We start from the raw sequence: 19,427 nt of genomic DNA, 5'->3' as shown, positions 1-19,427 counted from the left end.
ATTTTTGGATCCACCGGGTTGGTGAATAAGTAAAGGTTTATGACTCAACGTGATTGAAAAATAATAATAGGCAATATTGTGTCGTTAACTCATTAGTTCTTCAAATACCAATTTTTTTTTTAAATAGGTTTAAATTTTATTTAAATATTATTTTTTATTCAAATTATTGTTTTTATTTTTATTATTGGGTACAAACTTTAATGTAATAATAAAAGTTCAGATGATTCATTGATGTGTCAGTTTTAGTAACTTTATATCAACATATTTATTATTTAGATTTAGTGTGTAGTAGAAAAATAATTTTTACTATAATAACAGAGTTAAAACATTTTCAATTATGAAAATTTAAATGAAAAAAACAATATCACAGTTGATTATGTTTTCTTTTTCCCATAAAAATGTATTTTATGTATAGAATAGATAAAAGTACCAAAAATATTACAAAGTTACGGGTTTAAATGTGTAATGATTCAGATATTTATATTATAGCGTAAAGTGGTGTAATGTGCCAACTTTATTGTTGGTTTAAATTAATATGGAACTAAAGTCTAGTTTGCTGGCACAATATATTGTTATAAATTTGTATCAAAAAAATGTACAAACAGTCAAACAATTTTAGTGATTTAACTATTCTTAAACAGTTAACAACAACAGATAATTAAATATCTATTATAATACAGGTATAGCTGTAAGAATCTCGTTATTTTATCCAACTAAATCTACACATTTTTATGAACATAAATATTTAATGAGTTATGCCTTTTTGTTTGTTCAACAGATTATACATTTATAAATTCTTATACAAAATTTTCATTCATCTAAGCCATAGTTTTAGACGCAAAGCATCGACACCATTCAAATAGTAGCAGAACAGCCGTTTGTCTCGAACAAAACCTAGATTTTCATACAATCGTAAGGCTGGTTTATTTGTGATTTCTGTTTCTAATACAACCTGAAAAAATCATAAATACACAAAAAATTAAAATTGATTTAATTAATATAAGTCATGATTAAGAAGGTGGAACAGGTTTATTTAAATTTATTACCGATTTATATTAAAGTAATATATATATCATACAATCTGTTTTAGCATTAAAGTTGGACATAACTTTTTTTTAATGTTTTGCATTCATATTTTAATAAAAAAATGACACAAAACAGTGTAACAAAAAATTAAGTACATATACAAAAAATTAAAACTTATATGCAATTTAGACCCATTTTTGTCCAACTGTAATGGTTGATCTAATAATTCAAAAAGGAATCTATCTAATAGCAAATTATAATTCCTCAGCATCTCTTATACAAAGAGAGAATAATTAATTATTTGTTAAGTTTTAAATAAATAAATATCCAATACTTTTTTGTCTAAAAAAATACTTTTACCGAATGTCTAAATCATTCAGTACATTATAACAAAAATAGGTCTTTCTTCTTATATTCTTGCTTTAGCAGTAGCGTTTCAAGCTGTGCAAATTTAGATAGTATTTAAAAATATATCCTTAATTTCTATTGAATTAAATAACTTAATTACTAATGAGTAATCATGTAATAAAGCCAGAGTAACAAATTGTTTACTTAACAGTTTTAATTTAAAACTTACTTCATCTGCACCATCATTCACCATGGCTTCAATAGCATTCAACACCAAGTTAGAACCTTGTTAAAAGAAGTAACACACTCTTTAATATTTTTAAGGTACTCAAATGTTATAATAACTATAAAAAATATATTTACCAATATGTTTCTTGCGGTAATTTTCATCGACTGCTAGCATGGCGATATAACCTCTCTTCACTTTTCGGTGTACATCTAGCTTACATACTATAGCGCCTACACACTTGTCTGTCTCTATGGCCTAAAGTAAAACATTGGTCTTTTAGTTATATGTTGCTCATTTTATGAAGGTAAAATTTACTTACCAAAAAACAAAGTTTAGGCCAGTTATGTATGAAGTATCGATAAGTGTATATAGAATAAGGCTCAGACAAATCTTTTTGTATTAATTGCATTATATCTTTCATTTGTTGTTCATTCTTGTAGCAGACATATTTTACACTATCATTTTGTTTTAAGCCTTCCGTGAAATCGCTGTTGTTTACATTGCAGGAGGAACACGATGGCTTACTATGACTAGATGATGATGATGATGATGATGGGGTTTTGTGACATGACAGATTATTTTGTGCTTCATCACAGCTGTTGTATACACCATTTTCAGCTATAGATAGGAGACTTACATCTGGAATCAAGTCTGTCTTACAGTCAACTTTCGGGTTACTAGCATGGTTAACACTAGACACCGCCTCATCTTTTGTGTCTAGTTCGCGGGATTGAAATTGTACTTCGGCCATTTAAGTAACCATTTATGTACGACATTAATAGGAGTTGTAAAAAATTCTATTCGACATATCCATGTTAAATAATTTCCCTTTGGAAAATGGGAATACACAAAACATTAAACATTTATCTGTTATCATCTCACAGTATAAAACTGATTATCATGATTGCATTTGTTAACAGTGTTCATGGAAGAATTAGTTCAACACCCGAGCACGCGCGTGATCTTGACCTCCAGTGGAAAAAATGTTTTTATCACATATATTATTATCATTGATTAAATATACTACATAATATAATATATGTATATTTAATCAATGTTATTATATTTATTATCTACAGAGTAGTAAAAATAACAATTTTTATTATAATATGTACGTATAATATTGAAATGTTAAAGGTATTTTGAATTTTAGTTTAAACATAAAACATTACTACAGCAGTTCGCCACAGTTAATGGCGTCTCCCCGTTAGAAAAATAATTAATGGTATTTCATTGCTATTTAATTGTTATGTCAAAATTATTACTATAGAGAATGAGAATATTTACCTCCCGACTTTTTTTAAAGCGAAAGCCTAAAACACATATTATTCTGCGCAAAGCACGGCCTCGGATAAATAACCGAATAACTGCAATTTCATAGAATAAATCGTAATTGGCTTACAAGTTAAATACTTGAAGTCCACAATTAAGATATAACAACATTTTAGACCATCCGGAAAACCAAAAAAATAAAACTACAAAATCTTGACTCGATGTAGTGTAATATATTTCACTTGTGCGTAAGCCGTAACGATCTTTTTCAATTCACTATTAATATAATATTTTGCTCGCTCTGTATAGTGTATGGCGTGATAAAATTCTCGGTTATCTTAGTTTTTCTTTTAAGGTTTTTATCGATTTTTAGCAGCTGCTGGCGAAAACAGTACAAACGCGGCTCATAACAATTATTATTGTCGTCTTGTCAGCAGCTACCCGGTAATCAGTAATCACGGCGCTTTTTCTAGGTTGTCCCATTTGCCCGTCGACGGTCGAGTGTCGACCCGCGACCGCCAGTGTCAGTCCATTTATCCGCGCCGCCTTGCCGTCGAGTTGTTTCTAGTGCTGTCACAGCTGCTCGCGTTTGGTTTTCGCAGTCCGATTTTCTGTTCTTAAAAACCTCTTCTCATGTAGCGATAAGTCGACGGGGATATATTTAAAAGTATTTACACTGTTTATTTGATTAACCGGAGTTGCTAATAGGAAAGTAAGTCACGTCAACAGAGAAAGTGTGCCACATGCCAAATTATAATATAATACAAATAAAAAAAATATAATAATATATTTTAATTGAACTGCTCGAATCGTGCGTTTATCTAAAATCCGTGTACACACGGGGCCCATGTAGGTATTACATAATATTTTGTAGTAATTTTTTCCACGTACGTGTTTGTTGTTGCTAGGTAGTGGGTCATGAATAATTCAATTAGTTGGGTAGGTCAAGGCGGCAGATATAATAACTGTTCACATATCCTAGTAGATTATAATAATTTTTTTTCAATTTTTTTTTTTCGTTATTATAAAATTTGTACTTTAATTAAATTTAATAGTTTTATTTTAAAGATAACCAAAGTAATATAACAAGAAATTTGGGGGTAATGATTAAAAACAATAAATTGCCTATTGTATCGTAAATAGCTTCAACAACAATGAAAGCAGTATTGCATTATAGTTGAATAACTTTTCTATTAAATTGTGTCATGGCAATAATGCAATTTTTTTTATGTATTTAAAAAAAAAAATTATAATTTGCATTTGTTGTTGTTTTAGCTTTCTTATACATTTTTTTAAAAAAATATAAAACTGCTATCGAAAGTACTAAAAACTTGAGTTTTCAAAATAGTTTGGCATCTACTTGTTATTATCAAAACAAAATAAAATTGAAACAACAATAAAATACCTAGGTAATATTTTTAGAAATTCTAATTATTCATCCCGTTATTGCATAGTTTAATTTTATACTTAATTATGATGTGATTATTAATCATATTATTAAAGCATAATTTTCCAAACAACAATCAAAATTTTAAGTGGTTTCTTAGTACCCACAAAACGTACATTATAATAATGTATGAAATTCATGTTAATTTCATGTACTGGCTTATGAAATTCTACTATATTTTACCTATTGATGATTAATGATAAAGTTTAGATAATCAATGTGTCCTATGTATTATAACAGTCAATATTAGATAAAATAAATGCCCTTGATCTGTATTTTTTTTTTACTTGGCTTTGTTCCAGGCAAATAGTACTGCATTTGAGTTTCTATTTTTAATGTCTCTATTTGTATAATATACCTATATGTTGTCGAGCAAAATTTACGGTCACCTACTGTTAGTAGAATACTTAGTCTAAATTTATTATTAAATTTCAGTATCACTACTTAATAAATAAACAAAAAATGTATTCACACATTGCTACAATAATTTTGATATTTAATTGCAAACTAAACTATTTTCAATTTCTTTTTAGAATAGCAGATTGATAGACATTTAGAATATCTGTATTATTAAAAAGTTGATAAAAGTACGTGTAATAAATAGTATTACATTTTTAGCCGTTCATGTAAATAACTATAAAGCCCCGTACATGATCAAGCCATTTGCACAACTACTGTGTTTGTGCAAACATTTTGATGGTGCACGGCTTAATTAGTTGCACAACGGTTTAACGAAATCGGTCGACACCAAAATATTTTGCACAAACACTAGCGTTTGACAAGCGGTTTGATCGTCTATGTTTGACAAACATCACACATGGAAAGACCACAGATAAAAATTTAAAACATATAAATTAAGGGTGTAGTTTTTTTATAATTAGTAATTTTTTAATTCATAATGGCGAATGATGACAAGAAAGGATTTTGGCATGAATTTATCGCTATTTATCGTGAGCTTCCCGAACGGTAAAAAGTAAAATGTGACATGTAAATAAATTCAAAAATAAAAATAAGAAGGTTGCGGCATACGAGAAACTAGTAGAGAAAATAAAAGAAATAGGCCCCAACGCTAATTAGGGATATTGTGCGTACCAAAATAAATACTCTTCATACTTCGTACCATCGAGAACTTAAAAAAGTAAAGGCCAGCGTGAAATCCGGTGCTGGATCTGACGACGTATGTGTGCCTAATCTTTGGTATTTCCCCAAGATTTTCTGAGAGACCAGGAGTCTCAATTCAAGGAACTTCCACGATAGAACCATTTCTTCATCCACTCTATCTGCTTTCTTTTCTGTTTAATTTTTTTTGTTCCGTCAAACAAGCAATAATTATTGAGGCTCAAGTTTTCTCTGTGTCGGACATCATGCGATATTCTTTGGCAGAGTCAAAACACTAACTGAAGTTTGCACAAACCGATGGAACATGTATGTACTACAGTTTGTGCAAACATGATGTTACACAAACACAGTAGTTGTGCTAATGGCTTGATCGTGTATGGGAGGCTTAAAACAAATAGCTTGTCTGCTGTGTGGACAAGCTTACATTCCAAATGTATATTTTATTCAAAAAAATTATTATTTTTATTTTCGTTTAAATTTCCCTAAAATTTCTACGTACTATTTGGGAAACCTCAACTTAAATATAGCGACAAGTCTTACTGTAACATGTGTCTCGTGTTTAGCATATAATTTACAGATTAAAATTACAAATAATAATATAATGTTACAAATAGATAGTAGGTAGTATGATAGAGGTAGTATTATAACTTTATTGATTTAGGGAAATCAATGCTTATTATTTTTTACCATGTTTTTGTAATATTTAAATTAATCTATTAATTAAATTTATCACTTAATCCAGGAACTATGCACCGAGCACAGTCAATTGTAAATCAATTGGTTCCTTGTGTACCAACAATTGTTGGTAGGCAAAAATTTGCAACATGGTTGATTGGACCAAAAACCCGAGCTCTTATAGGAGCAACTCAATCTATAACTGTGGCAGATAAAAAATACTCAACTCAAGGAAATCAAGAACAATTTCTTAATGGAACTTCGGCTTCTTACATTGAAGATATGTATAATGCTTGGTTAGCAGATCCAAAAAGTGTTAATGTCGTAAGTAAATGATATCTGTATTAAACTCTATTATTAAACAAAATTTTTTTAGTATCTGTGTATAATTGTTATTATTATTTTTTTTTAATGTTTTACTTTTTATATAACATGTAGTAAATACTAAGTTTTGTTTTATTTTTAGTCTTGGGATGCTTTTTTTAAAAACTGTGCAGCGGGAGCTCCTCCTGGTAGAGCATATCAGGCACCTCCTACACTAGCTCCTCCAGGCAGAAACGAAGTACTATTATCTAATTTACTGCCTAGTGTTCAAAATACAGCAGCTGTTGGTGGAGCATATAATGAAAAAATGATTGATGACCATTTGGCTGTACAAGCTATCATTAGATCCTATCAGGTAAAGAAAACAATTATAATGCTTATTTTGTTACTTAATTGTTTTCTATACATAATGTTAGGTTAATATCCAATATACAGCTAAATATAAATCACTAGTATAGACCATTTATGAAACTATGACATCTATTCAGATTAAGAGGGCGTGACACGGTATAACTGAACAGTTTATAGATTATTTTCATAAAAATATGTTTAATGGGTGTTATTACAGTGTAAAATATGTCTACTTGTTGTTCTACTATCTACCACTTACACGACTAGTTCTGCTGGTGTTGACTGGGTCATAGAGTGAAAGCGTGATTGTACTCTAGGTCACTTGAGCACGTGAGATTGATTATTCTTAGACAAATTAACCAGGGAGGACTAGATTTATGTATATAAACGCCAAGAGGATTATTCTATACCAGTTCGTCCCTGCTGAATAGGCATATTTTGCCCCTTTGTAATGCTGCTCTACCTACTTTAAAAAAAACATTATTTACTGCCATGGTGTCAAGTTCAAATATAGGAGAGTGTATGGAATAAGAAGTGTAAAGAAAGTTAGAAGAGCACAACTTTCTTTAAACTTGCACAAATGACACACATGTAATTCTTTATATAAGAACAATTGAATTTAATGGTTATTAATCCAATAATGATTTGAACAATTATTATTTTATATTAAATCTATGTGGATTGAATAGAATTTTCGGTATGATTAGTCAAAGCCACTTGATAGATATGACACCGGCTTTATTTTTAATCATAACATATTCTTCATTAAAAGACATATGTCACTTTTATTACTACCTATAGGTTAGGGGTCATTTTGTGTCGCAAATTGATCCTCTTGGATTTACAAATGCAGACTTGCAAAGTTCTCAAGGTAGACCTCATGAAGTCGTATTAAGACAGCATTCGATTGGTAAGATTGGGTAGAAGTTTGTGAATTTACGAAATGTCATTAACTGTTCTGGTCGTTTTAATAATTGTTGATAATTTTGTTTTGCATGTCTAAATAAAGATAACACAGTAAATGTCAAGAGTTATTTTCAAAATAACCTTTTATTGAGCTTTTTAGTTATACGACACTGGTCCTAGGACTAAGTATTTTTTTCCTCGTGCACAGCTGTAAAGTGTTTACATTGAAATATATTTTTGCACTCGTCAATCATATTAGTCCAAAGGTCATAAGTAGCAGTTAAAAAAGTATATATTTGTATTTATAAGGTTAAAAACTCATTTTAAGAGGTCTATTACTTCATATATTAAGTATAATACTTATATAAAAATATCTACTATAATATACTTATTTTAATTATTTTTTATGTATACAAAATAAAGCTCTACTTATGTCTAATATAGTATACTATAATATTATTCTCGAGAATAATTTTAATATTGTTAATATTAAATATTATTTTGGATATAGCAATTAATTATAATAACATACTAAAACAAAATTAACTATTTTGATGGTTTAACTTTTATGTAAAGATATGAACAGCATTTTTTTTTATACTTGCAAAAATTGCTTAATATATTAAACATTATGAGGTATGCTAAAATAGTTAGACCACTTTCAGTAACTTCTTTCAATGTGGCTACTTAATATTATGAACATATTAGAGCTTTCATGGATTGAACTATTAGTTCGTTTATTTTCGAATAATTTATCCATGCTGTCATTAGTTAGCTGACATCTCGAACCCGTTGCGAGGTATATTTTCATAAAAAGTAGACTTTGTTCTACTGTGGCCACTATACTGTATAGTCAGTTAACTAATAACAACATAAATAGATCCAAATATTATCAAACTAGCGTTTAATTATTATTATCATTTAATTTTTTTAAAATAATTAGATCTGATTTTATTTTAATACCGGTTTTCTTTCATTTACTATTAAATAATTGTTTATGTTTAGTCTAAAGAATAATAATTACAATTCACTCTATAAGTATTATGTTTAATTTTTTATTATTATTGTGATTTCAGCAAATTTGATATATGTATATTTTGGTTACGATGTACTTATGAATGTACGTCCAGGAACAGATTATGATTAATAAAAAAGCTATTCTATATTTTTAAGAACTGTTTAATATTTCGTGATTGTGTACTAATCTTCTTAATTTGTTTATCTCATATGCGACATTTATGATATAGATTATAGATATATATTAAAAAAAGAAAATAGTTTTTTTGGATTGATTTGAATTCTTGCTCGTAAATTATATTTCCTGATCAATTAAATTCACTGAAGTTAATATTAATTACATTCGTGTTTAATGAAAACATATTTGCTATCTAAAAATTTGTATTATTTAATAAACTGTAACTTTATCATCAAATATTACGTATTATTAATTTAGGTTATATTTTCTTTCCAACTTCATTATAGTTATGCATTGATAAACCTATATGTTTTAATGAATTACGACCTTTGACTTCATAATTCTACACATTGCATTAAAAACAAAAAACTCAGAATTGTTTGCAATAGAAATTTAATACATTAGAAGCTGATTCTGAATCTAAATAGGCAATTTGTTTTTAATAAACAGGAAATAAAACTGTGCAAACAGTAAAACACAATGAGTAATGATTATACTTTTGATAAAACAATAAACAAAATGTGATTTCAATGAGTGTATAATATATACCTTGATCACTGCATGTATTTTTTTTTTTAATCTGTATCTGGCACCTGTTTTTGAAACATGATATTTATATGAATGTATCATAAAAATAATTTTAAAACATTTGCATCTGCAATAATATTGTTTTTCTGTTAAAGGAACTGAATAGATTAAAAGGCATATACTTTAATTTTTATATATTCTGAAATACTTTTATAGTCATAGTTAAATAATAAATAATACCATTATTTTATTATATCTCATGTTATATTTAAGGGAGAATCAGCAAGAAATGCATAAGAATCTTTTAACATTTTATTTTTGCAATTCGCATTTAATTGAAATTGAGGCATAAAATAATAATCATTTAGTAATCTAATTCAGTCATTAAATATTATTAAGAAGCATTTACTCCAATTTTAGTATCGTTAATACAAATAAGTTGAATACTAGATTAATTTAAAAAATCTATATCATTGTCTTCAAGTACAAAATGTTTTTGCTATAATACCCATCATGGATGTATAAAATGTAGTCTGTTGCAAAAAAATAACTAATAATTAAGTGAAAAACATTGTCAATGTTTGGTAAAATAATTACCAGTTATAAATATTCATCACATAAATAATAGTTTTAGTTTCAGCTCGTACTTAGGACTTTGAGGCACATCATAAAATTACGATCCAAATTTCAATTCTAAAATTGAATAATATTTTTATATTTTACTTAATCATATTTAAATGTGCATATGAGCTGTATAGTAAAATGTAAATGATAATTTGAAAATTATATAAATTTATTTGTTAAACATGATTTTATAACTTAGATTTTATTGTGAGTTTTGACGTTTTACAGTTATCCAGTGTGTTTACTGACAAACATATTAATCTCATAAAACACTTATTTTATAATAATTTTGTTTTATTTTTTTCTAACATTAGTTTCTGTTTGTTTCAAATCACGTTTTTGCTTTTTTTTTTGTTTGTCGGCTGATTAGATACGAGGACATCATATTGCACGTCTTGACCCTTTAAATTTGAAAAAAGGCAACCAAGACGATAGACTCCCACAGGAGATTCTATACGGTTGTTATCCTCCTTTTGGTAAGTAGTAGAATCCTTATACTAATATTGACATTTTTTTTTTTCAAAGAAGTGTTTTTTAATAGCATTAAATATGCGTACACGAAAGAATGCTCACGCATTTTTAAAAAAATAAAATATTAATTTGCATGAATCCTTTTATCAGCGATTCATATTTAACAAAAATTGTTGTGTCATGCTCGTGTCGTTTGTCAAAGATTATTCAATGCATCATTACAAATTTTACTGTATGAAGACCACTGGAAAATATTGTATTCAGATATTACTTTCACGGTTTTGTTATTTATCGTTAAACTGGCTTAGGTATTAGCAAAATTAAAGTTCATACCAATCTTATAACGTTGAGGAAGACGAGTGACTAAGGTGGTAGTGTGTTAGCGTTCATTGTCGCTGATTCGGTCATGTGGTTGGGTTTGCTGGCTGAGAAACCGTCTAGTGGATAGAAGTTACCATCCTTCTTTTTAGCCACTAGTAAAAATGAATTTATCAAGAAACCAGCAGCGTTAGAGCTTCCAGGCCTATTAAGCTACCTAATGATTATGACTTGTAATGTTGCAAACTATAAAATTACATTTTCAAAATTCTCTTCTGAAAAAAATGTTATGCCTTCCTGGGGTCTTCATATTTGTACCTATGTATGCATTTATGAATAATCAAGCAATTTGGAAATATCTATAATTGCATTATAATTATTCAAAAAAATAATAATACTCTGTACGTTTCATTATTTATAATTGAAGTTATAAAATGTATTCCTTAAAATTTCACAACTGCTAATTAACTATTTTAATAGGTGCAAATTATTCATTTCAATTCCATTATTATCATAAAAATATATTACTTAGCTTCAATCCATAATATTTAATAAAAATGTTTGCAAATATTTACAACCATTAAAATGCCAATATATATATATATATACATATATAAACTTAAATATTTTCCATTTTGTGTTACATATCATTTATTTATAATACATAAGTTAAAAAATTAAGGAAGATTTACTTTTGCTTTATGACTTTGTGTAATTGCTTGTTGTGTTATTTTTGCTTCATGGGCTTACATAATTTAAAAGACAATAGTGTTCCTATATTATGCAAAGAAATTCAATGTTTTACGTCTAGTCAAGACTATTGTTGTTTTTAAGCCAATTATTTCGACGGTCATTACTTGTTTTCAAAGATTTATTACCTCCTTACAATTCACTGTAATTAATATATTATTGTTTTGTACAGTTTTAAACATGACGTTTGTCCTAATTTCATATTAGTTAAAATATATGAGGTTTGTTTGACATATGTAATTGATTACATTTCTCTGAATATTTCTATAAAAGAAACATCAATTTATATTCGACCATTAAAAGTTAGTGTAATTAATATAAAATTGTTTATTAATTTCATAGATACATTTGAATGTACTGTCGCTACGTATTGTGAAAACAACCTGCATTTTTTAATATTCAAAGGTCAATTCAAATATTAGATAAAATACTAATTGCAGTATTTATATTAATTGTTTTACATTTATCACTTGAAGACAAAACTAAGTGAAAATACACCAATCACTCTTTAGATAATAGTATAGTCAAATAATTATAATATAATAAGATAAAAAAAACATATTTAATAAAACTTAATTTTGGTAACTTTACAAAAAATTAATTTCCACTTTATTTGAAAGAATAAATTATTTAAACATATATTTTAGGTAATAAGATTAAGATATTATGTAGCATATAATAATTATTTAAATAATTAGTATCAATTAGTAATAATTTACATAAAAAATCTATAAAGAAAGACATTTTTAATGGACTTGTAAAACAAATTTTTAAATGCAATAAATGGTATTTATATACATAATAAGTTATTTATATGTATAGTTAAGAATCCAAGTGTAATGTAATCCACTATAATTTAAAAATTGCTAATACTCAATTAATTTCTTGAAATAAATAATTAAATGCATTTAAGAATATGTGTGATTTTTTTACAAACTTTTAACAAAAAAGTTTTGTTTTATTTAAACAAACGAGTATTTATTTTTTATTAGAAGCATTTAACACAGAATCTAGCGTACATTTTTCGTATTCAGTGTTTTTATTTGATTGTAATTTTAAGTAATTTTTTGCATTTGTCGTTTTAAATACTGCGAGTTTATTTGTAGGCAAACCACCCGATAATACTACATATTCTCAACACCTACAGAATAAAGTAGCCGAATTAATGGGTATGTAGTAAGTTTGGTAAATATTTATTTTATGCATGCTATTTATCTTTTTATTCCTTTATTATTATTATTTTGTTTTTTTTGTATGTATTTGATTGCGCATTGTGTCATGTTTGAAAAATGTAATCGTCATATACATGCATGTTAAAACAATAACAATGTTACATCATTTCAAATAAATTTTTATAAATGTATTATCGTCTTTAAATGTCATGTGCTGAATAAAAAAATGTATCCAAAAAATATAGAGGACGCCGACATGGAACGCGTGTTTAAACTTCCATCAACAACGTTTATTGGAGGTAAAGATAATGCATTGCCATTGAAAGAAATCCTTAAACGTCTGGAAAACACCTATTGTCGTTCAATTGGTGTCGAGTTTATGTTTATTAATTCGTTGGAACAATGCAATTGGATTAGACAACGGATGGAAACACCAGGCGTAATGGAAATGGATAAAGAACAAAAGCGACTTATTTTGGCCCGTCTTACTAGAGCAACAGGGTACGGTATTTAACAATAGCTAACATAAGATTATTTTGTAACAAATCTCGTTTAATTTTGGAAAATACTTTTTTAGTTTTGAATCGTTTTTGGCTCGTAAATGGTCCAGTGAAAAACGTTTTGGTTTGGAAGGCTGTGAAATTCTGATACCAGCAATGAAACAGGTTATCGATAAGTCTACAGAGTATGGAGTCGAATCAATCATTATGGGTATGCCACATCGTGGTAGACTTAATGTGTTGGCAAATATCTGTCGTAAACCATTAAATCAAATATTCACACAGTTTGCCGCTCTTGAGGCTGAAGATGAAGTGAGTTTTAAATGTTTCTCTATACTGTGATAAAGATGTAATAATTAATGAGATTTTATAATTTTTTTCCTAATTTCCTAATTGATGAAGCTTGAGAATTAAATCGCTATTAAATGATCATTAAAATTTGGATCGTATATTAAGATAAATAGATCTAATTACCCTGACCTGTATTTCGCCTACAGAATCCAATCGATAATTATCTAACTTCGTAAAATATGTTTAATTGCTGTCGTCGTCGATTAATTAATATTTTAATATTTTGTAGGGTTCTGGAGATGTTAAATACCATTTAGGTACATATATTGAGCGTTTAAACCGTGCCACCAATAAGAATGTCCGCTTAGCTGTTGTGGCTAATCCTTCACATCTGGAAGCTGTGGATCCAGTAGTTCAAGGAAAAACCAGAGCCGAACAGTTTTACAGAGGAGACGGAGAAGGCAAAAAAGTAAAAACAAATTATGTTTATAAAATTAAATTTTTAAAAACATCCACTAAGGGGGTGGATTCAATTAAATCATTTTACTTCTTCGAATTTTATTAATATTTTAATTTGAATACTTATAATGTTTGTGTATTATTTAGGTTATGTCAATTTTACTTCATGGAGATGCAGCGTTCTGTGGCCAAGGTGTTGTATACGAAACATTCCATTTATCAGACTTACCCGATTATACAACACATGGTACAATACATATTGTTGTCAACAATCAAATTGGATTTACTACTGATCCAAGACATTCTCGATCATCGCCTTATTGTACAGGTAATATGAAAGAATTTGTTATCAACATACTATCTCTTGGCTGTAAGGTTATTTAGCATTATTTTTCAAAAATAACTGGCATCGACCTGATCTGTGGCGTGACCTGTTTTAGCAAGAAAACATGATGTATTTCCTTAGCTGATAATAAATTATATCTATACTTAGTCACCCAACAATCGTTAAAGAGTATTTTCTATTTCAGCATTAAAATAAACTGGTTGTAATTTTTTTTTTTCAAATGTTAATTGATAATTTTAATTGGTATAAAATTATAGATTTATTAACTAAACCTAGTAATTAAAAATCTTAACATGTATTATGTGTTAATTTAGATGTTGCCAGAGTGGTGAATGCTCCAATTTTCCATGTCAACTCTGACGATCCAGAAGCCGTAATGCACGTTTGCAACATCGCCGCTGAGTGGAGAAATGTTTTCCACAAAGACGTTGTCATTGATTTAGTAATTAAATTTTTTATAATACCTATAATTAATAAATTAGTTTACATAAACCACTGTGAAAAGAAATGTCTTACACTAATGTATAGTATGAAATATAATTAACGTATATCATATTATAGGTGAGTTACCGAAGATATGGCCATAATGAAATTGACGAACCCATGTTTACTCAACCAATTATGTATAAAGTCATAAAGAAAACACCGCCAGTTTTAGACAAATATGCTGAAAAATTAATTAAAGAAGAAGTGGTTACGAATGAAGAAGTTAAGGTATTTGTCCTTAACTTTTTCCTATATTTTTGTCACATTTTTACTTATTTTTTATCTCGGGACAACTTTATATAATTAGCATAATGCCCTTATTGCAAAAATATATTTATAGATGTATGTATGAAATAGTGTTCTTTTATTAAAAAATGTCTAGTTAAACTAGATATGTTTTTATATTATTATTATTATTATTTAGGATGTGTGGGATAAATATGATAAAATTTGTGAGGAAGCCTACACGACTTCTCGTCAAGAAACTACTATTAAGTACAAGGATTGGTTGGATTCACCTTGGTCTGGATTCTTTGAAGGCAAAGATCCGTTGAAAGCTTCCAAAACGGGTGTGAAAGAAGAAACATTGAATCACATTGGAAAAAGATTTTCTTCGCCGCCGCCAAATGCCGCTGAATTTGTTGTTCACAGAGGTAATTATTAGTATTAAATTTACTTTTACCGCTGTTAATTGTTAGTAGTAATACGTTTAAATACGTGGTATTATATTATCAATAAACTTTTTACAGGTATTGAAAGAATTTTGAAAGCGCGCATGCAAATGGTTGAAAACCGTACAGTTGATTGGGCTTTGGGTGAAGCAATGGCATTTGGGTCTTTATTGAAAGAAGGTATTCACGTACGGCTCAGTGGACAAGATGTCGAAAGAGGTACATTCTCTCATCGTCATCATGTACTCCATCATCAGCTGTCCGATAAATCCACATACCGTCCATTACGTCAATTGTATCCTGACCAAGCAGAGTACACTGTTTGTAATAGTTCATTGTCTGAATTCGGAGTAGTAGGTAAGCCATTTAATCGCTGGTGATTATATTTTAATTGAAAAATAATTTTTGCCTCATCTAGTTTATGAAGGATACCTGTTCAATCATAAATATTAAAACCAATTTCATATTTACATAGGTTTTGAACTTGGCTTTTCGATGACCAATCCAAATGCTTTGGTGTGTTGGGAAGCTCAGTTCGGTGATTTCAACAACACCGCACAATGCATAATTGATCAATTTATAAGCTCTGGCCAATCCAAATGGGTTAGGCAATCCGGTCTTGTGATGTTATTACCTCACGGTCTTGAAGGAATGGTAAAACCAACATTATTTGTATTGCTTTAATTCTGAACAAAATAAAGTAAACTCATATTTATTGTTTGCAGGGACCAGAACATTCTTCTGCGAGGCTGGAAAGATTTTTACAAATGTGCTCTGATGATCCCGACTACTTCCCTCCTGAAAGTGATGAATTTGCTGTTCGTCAGTTGCACGATATTAATTGGATAGTAAGTATAGTTTTTTTTAAATGAATAAAAATATCATTACATTTGGGAGAATTTTTTAAACAGTATTTCTATAAATAGCTGTAGTATAATATTAATATATTTTTTTTTTTATTAGGTGGCCAATTGTTCAACGCCAGCTAATTATTTCCATATTCTCCGTCGACAAATCGCTTTGCCTTTCCGTAAACCATTGATTTTGATGACACCCAAATCATTATTACGACACCCCGAAGCCAAATCGAGTTTTGACGAAATGAACGAAGACACTGAATTTCAGAGATTGATTCCAGAAAAAGGTGCTGCTTCTGACAATGCTTCAAATGTCAAAAGAGTAATATTCTGTTCCGGCAAAGTATACTACGACTTGACAAAAGCCAGAGAAGAACGTAATCTTGTCGACACTGTTGCCATCGCTCGAGTAGAACAAATATCTCCATTCCCATTCGATTTAATTAAGAAGGAATGTGCCAAGTACCCTAATGCAGACATTGTTTGGTCGCAAGAAGAACACAAAAATCAAGGACCGTGGCTTTACGTTCAACCCAGGTTCCATACACTATTAAACGACTCCAAAAGCGTTAGGTGAGTTACGTTTTTATTAAATACGCACGATACAAATAACTACAGTCAATGTTAAAAATTAATTAACTAACACTAACAAATAGCTGTTTAGTCATTAATAGAAACTTTTAAAATGTAATTTTGAGTGTTTTATGGAACATAAATTCTGTTAAATATTTAAATTATTGGGGGGATATCCTTTTAGGGATTAAGCATAATTCATAAAGTAATACGATAGTTTTTTTTTATCACTTCAATAACTGAAATCAATAATCTGATTTAGCTTATGTGTACTTATGAATTTGTTGGTTGTATACAATGTCTGTTTAATGTACTGTATGTTTATTAAAATATTTGGCGCTTAATACACAACAAAAAAACATCCTTGCTTAGTAGTTTAAATATTCAATTTAAAAAGAGTTATTTTTTGTTAACAAAAACAAGAGTAACTTCATCATCAAATTATAAACAAGTTTAATAAAACTTTTCATTTTTTATAATCCTTATTTAAACGCTTTTTCACAATGTTTTTAAGACTTAAATTAACTGATTAATTTCATACGTTTTAACGCTTTTATGGTAAAAAAAATGGCTTAATAGTAAAGGAAAACAATAGGATATTTTTATTTGCACAGGCTTTCCTCTAAAAGTTCTGGAGGATTTTTTTCCCGAATATTTTCATCGCAATCAAACAAAATCGAAGACGTTTCCGAAATCAGTTTAACTGAACAGAAAAATGCTACTAGAAAATTTAGGTGAGCTTTGGAAATTAGAAAGTAAACATTTTTAGGATAAAAAATTATTATACAAAATAACTAACATTCAGAAATAATTATCTAGGTTAGTTCTGTTATTAGGTATTGGACAAAAATTAATCAAATTGGCCAAATCATTTTATTATATTTAAAAATAAAGTTCTCAGTGTCTTGGAAACCCATTTTCACTTTTTATGTTTAATAAGTGCATCAGTGTATTTTTTACTTTTGCAACTCAAACTTAAATTATAGTTTTTAAATATCAGGTGTTTGTTAATAACAAGTAAAATCAGCATGGAATATAATGGAGTATGAATAGTTTCATTGTTTATCTTAATCACTTGATGCAATATTTCAAACTTGTAACTCGTATTAAACATTATGATCAATTTTAACAGTGTATTATACAATTATTAAATAAATTAGAAACTGGTATTCTTTACTAATCTAAAAAATGTAGTTTTAAAATAACAATTATTAATGTATGTACACATTTATATTATTTTCTGTGCAAATTTGCTTACTAACGTTTAATAATTGTCAACGTGTGTGATGCAGTGAGATGTCGACTGTGATACTCGTTATATCGCGTTCGATTGACACGACACTGCGAAACAGACGTCTGACTTCCCCTCGTAAAAAGCCATGCTTATATTTGGAGTAGCGTTATAAATTAATTAGTGGTGATTAATTATTCTTTTTTTTCTCTATATACTTAGTTATGCCGGAAGACCAACATCCGCTTCACCCGCGACGGGTAGTAAAATGCAACATTTAAAAGAACTCGCAGCCCTTCTTGACACATCTTTTGCCGTTTAAACGCAGACATAGAAAAATAATGAAACATCAATTTTTGAAATGTTTACACTATACTATGCCATTAAAAGAGATGTCTAGGGTTCGTAATGTAATCTCCTATTTACATGAATGTAGTAGGCTAGTTACCTTAAAATGACTCGGATATGTATTATGTATTAATTGTTGTTAATTTATTATTTACTCTGTTATTAGTTTCTAATCGTATCACATTATATCATCTTGCAGCTTGAAGTATGTCTTATCTACCTGTAAAAAGTTGTTATTGTTAAAACCTGCCACTTTCCCAATGAATTATATATTGTATATTCATAACGTTATTTTTAAAACCATATTACAATATTGTTTAGTATAAAATTTTACCTATGGTATAATACAAGTATATTTTCGTATCCTACATGTATTTATTGTTAGTTTATTAACGAAAACTATTGTACTTAGATCAATTGATCAATAAAGTCGTGTGATGTTAATAGAATTGTATTATTAGTATATACCACCGCTGATATTTGACTAACCAATGTTTATTCACTCATTTCATTTGTATGTACTTAATCATTATAATTTTTTTTCTTCAAAATAGCTTAAACTTTGATCTAATGGCACAAATACCTATTCTGTACAATCACTAATGTTAATGACTTATATGCACCAACTTTATCTTCTATTGAAACGTATGATTAAGAAGCTGTGTTTTTTGTTCAAATATATTGTATTTCACTCAATCAAAGAAATCGTTTTAACTTTACTATGGAGCTGAGAAGGTTGTGAAATAAATATAATAATCGGTTACAAAAAATGTAATGGATTTATATTATATTTACTGTTATACTATTAAATTTCCTCCGTAGGTTCATGTTTATACGACTGACTGAAACTACAAAGTCTCTTTATTACTAATAAACAGCTTTATTTTAAATATTTTCAATAAATTTTAAG

At 28.4% G+C, this 19,427-nt stretch overlaps 2 protein-coding genes across 9 annotated transcripts; one reads left to right on the top strand and one right to left on the bottom strand.

Moving 5' to 3' along the window:
• Positions 1 to 549: 549 nt before the first annotated feature.
• On the bottom strand, positions 550 to 2,500 carry LOC126834935 (N-alpha-acetyltransferase 30-like). Its single transcript, XM_050567172.1, has 4 exons — positions 1,923 to 2,500; positions 1,738 to 1,858; positions 1,604 to 1,659; positions 550 to 952 (listed from the first exon to the last, which is right to left on the bottom strand). The coding sequence occupies exons 1-4, from the start codon at positions 2,352 to 2,354 to the stop codon at positions 815 to 817; spliced, it is 747 nt and encodes a 248-aa protein (XP_050423129.1). The 5' UTR covers positions 2,355 to 2,500; the 3' UTR covers positions 550 to 814.
• An 820-nt stretch (positions 2,501 to 3,320) lies between these two features.
• LOC126834933 (2-oxoglutarate dehydrogenase complex component E1) lies at positions 3,321 to 19,307 on the top strand. Of its 8 annotated transcripts, none has more exons than XM_050567164.1 (18): positions 3,321 to 3,587; positions 6,184 to 6,440; positions 6,583 to 6,795; positions 10,415 to 10,520; positions 12,690 to 12,752; positions 13,001 to 13,256; positions 13,333 to 13,567; positions 13,836 to 14,015; positions 14,153 to 14,333; positions 14,666 to 14,793; positions 14,913 to 15,065; positions 15,262 to 15,490; positions 15,587 to 15,865; positions 15,984 to 16,162; positions 16,234 to 16,356; positions 16,472 to 16,938; positions 17,553 to 17,672; positions 18,392 to 19,307. In XM_050567164.1, the coding sequence occupies exons 2-18, from the start codon at positions 6,189 to 6,191 to the stop codon at positions 18,489 to 18,491; spliced, it is 3,264 nt and encodes a 1,087-aa protein (XP_050423121.1). In that variant the 5' UTR covers positions 3,321 to 3,587; positions 6,184 to 6,188; the 3' UTR covers positions 18,492 to 19,307. The 8 variants fall into 8 exon arrangements, with proteins under 8 accessions (XP_050423121.1, XP_050423124.1, XP_050423123.1 ...); XM_050567165.1 differs by lacking the exon at positions 3,321 to 3,587 and adding an exon at positions 3,707 to 3,724; XM_050567167.1 differs by lacking the exon at positions 12,690 to 12,752.
• Positions 19,308 to 19,427: the final 120 nt, after the last annotated feature.

This window comes from Adelges cooleyi, unplaced genomic scaffold, assembly GCF_023614345.1.
Source record: "Adelges cooleyi isolate 19-005CV unplaced genomic scaffold, UGA_ACOO_1.1 ACOO_flye_CR_arks_rails_tigmint_CR_PRNA_21, whole genome shotgun sequence".
NCBI lineage: Eukaryota > Metazoa > Arthropoda > Insecta > Hemiptera > Adelgidae > Adelges > Adelges cooleyi.
Note: the sequence above shows the minus strand (reverse complement) of the source record. Positions and strands in the feature narration are given on the sequence as shown.

What these genes read in the sequence shown, in the direction of transcription:
- LOC126834935 (XM_050567172.1), bottom strand. Translation starts at nt 2,354, where the DNA reads ATGGCCGAAGTACAATTTCAATCCCGCGAACTAGACACAAAAGATGAG. An exon ending in TTACCGCAAGAAACATATTG is followed by an intron (nt 1,660 to 1,737) that starts GTAAATATATTT and finishes TCTTTTAACAAG; the next exon opens with GTTCTAACTTGGTGTTGAAT. An exon ending in TGAATGATGGTGCAGATGAA is followed by an intron (nt 953 to 1,603) that starts GTAAGTTTTAAA and finishes TGATTTTTTCAG; the next exon opens with GTTGTATTAGAAACAGAAAT.
- LOC126834933 (XM_050567164.1), top strand. Translation starts at nt 6,189, where the DNA reads ATGCACCGAGCACAGTCAATTGTAAATCAATTGGTTCCTTGTGTACCA. An exon ending in TAAAGTAGCCGAATTAATGG is followed by an intron (nt 12,753 to 13,000) that starts GTATGTAGTAAG and finishes CAAAAAATATAG; the next exon opens with AGGACGCCGACATGGAACGC. An exon ending in AATGCTACTAGAAAATTTAG is followed by an intron (nt 17,673 to 18,391) that starts GTGAGCTTTGGA and finishes CTATATACTTAG; the next exon opens with TTATGCCGGAAGACCAACAT.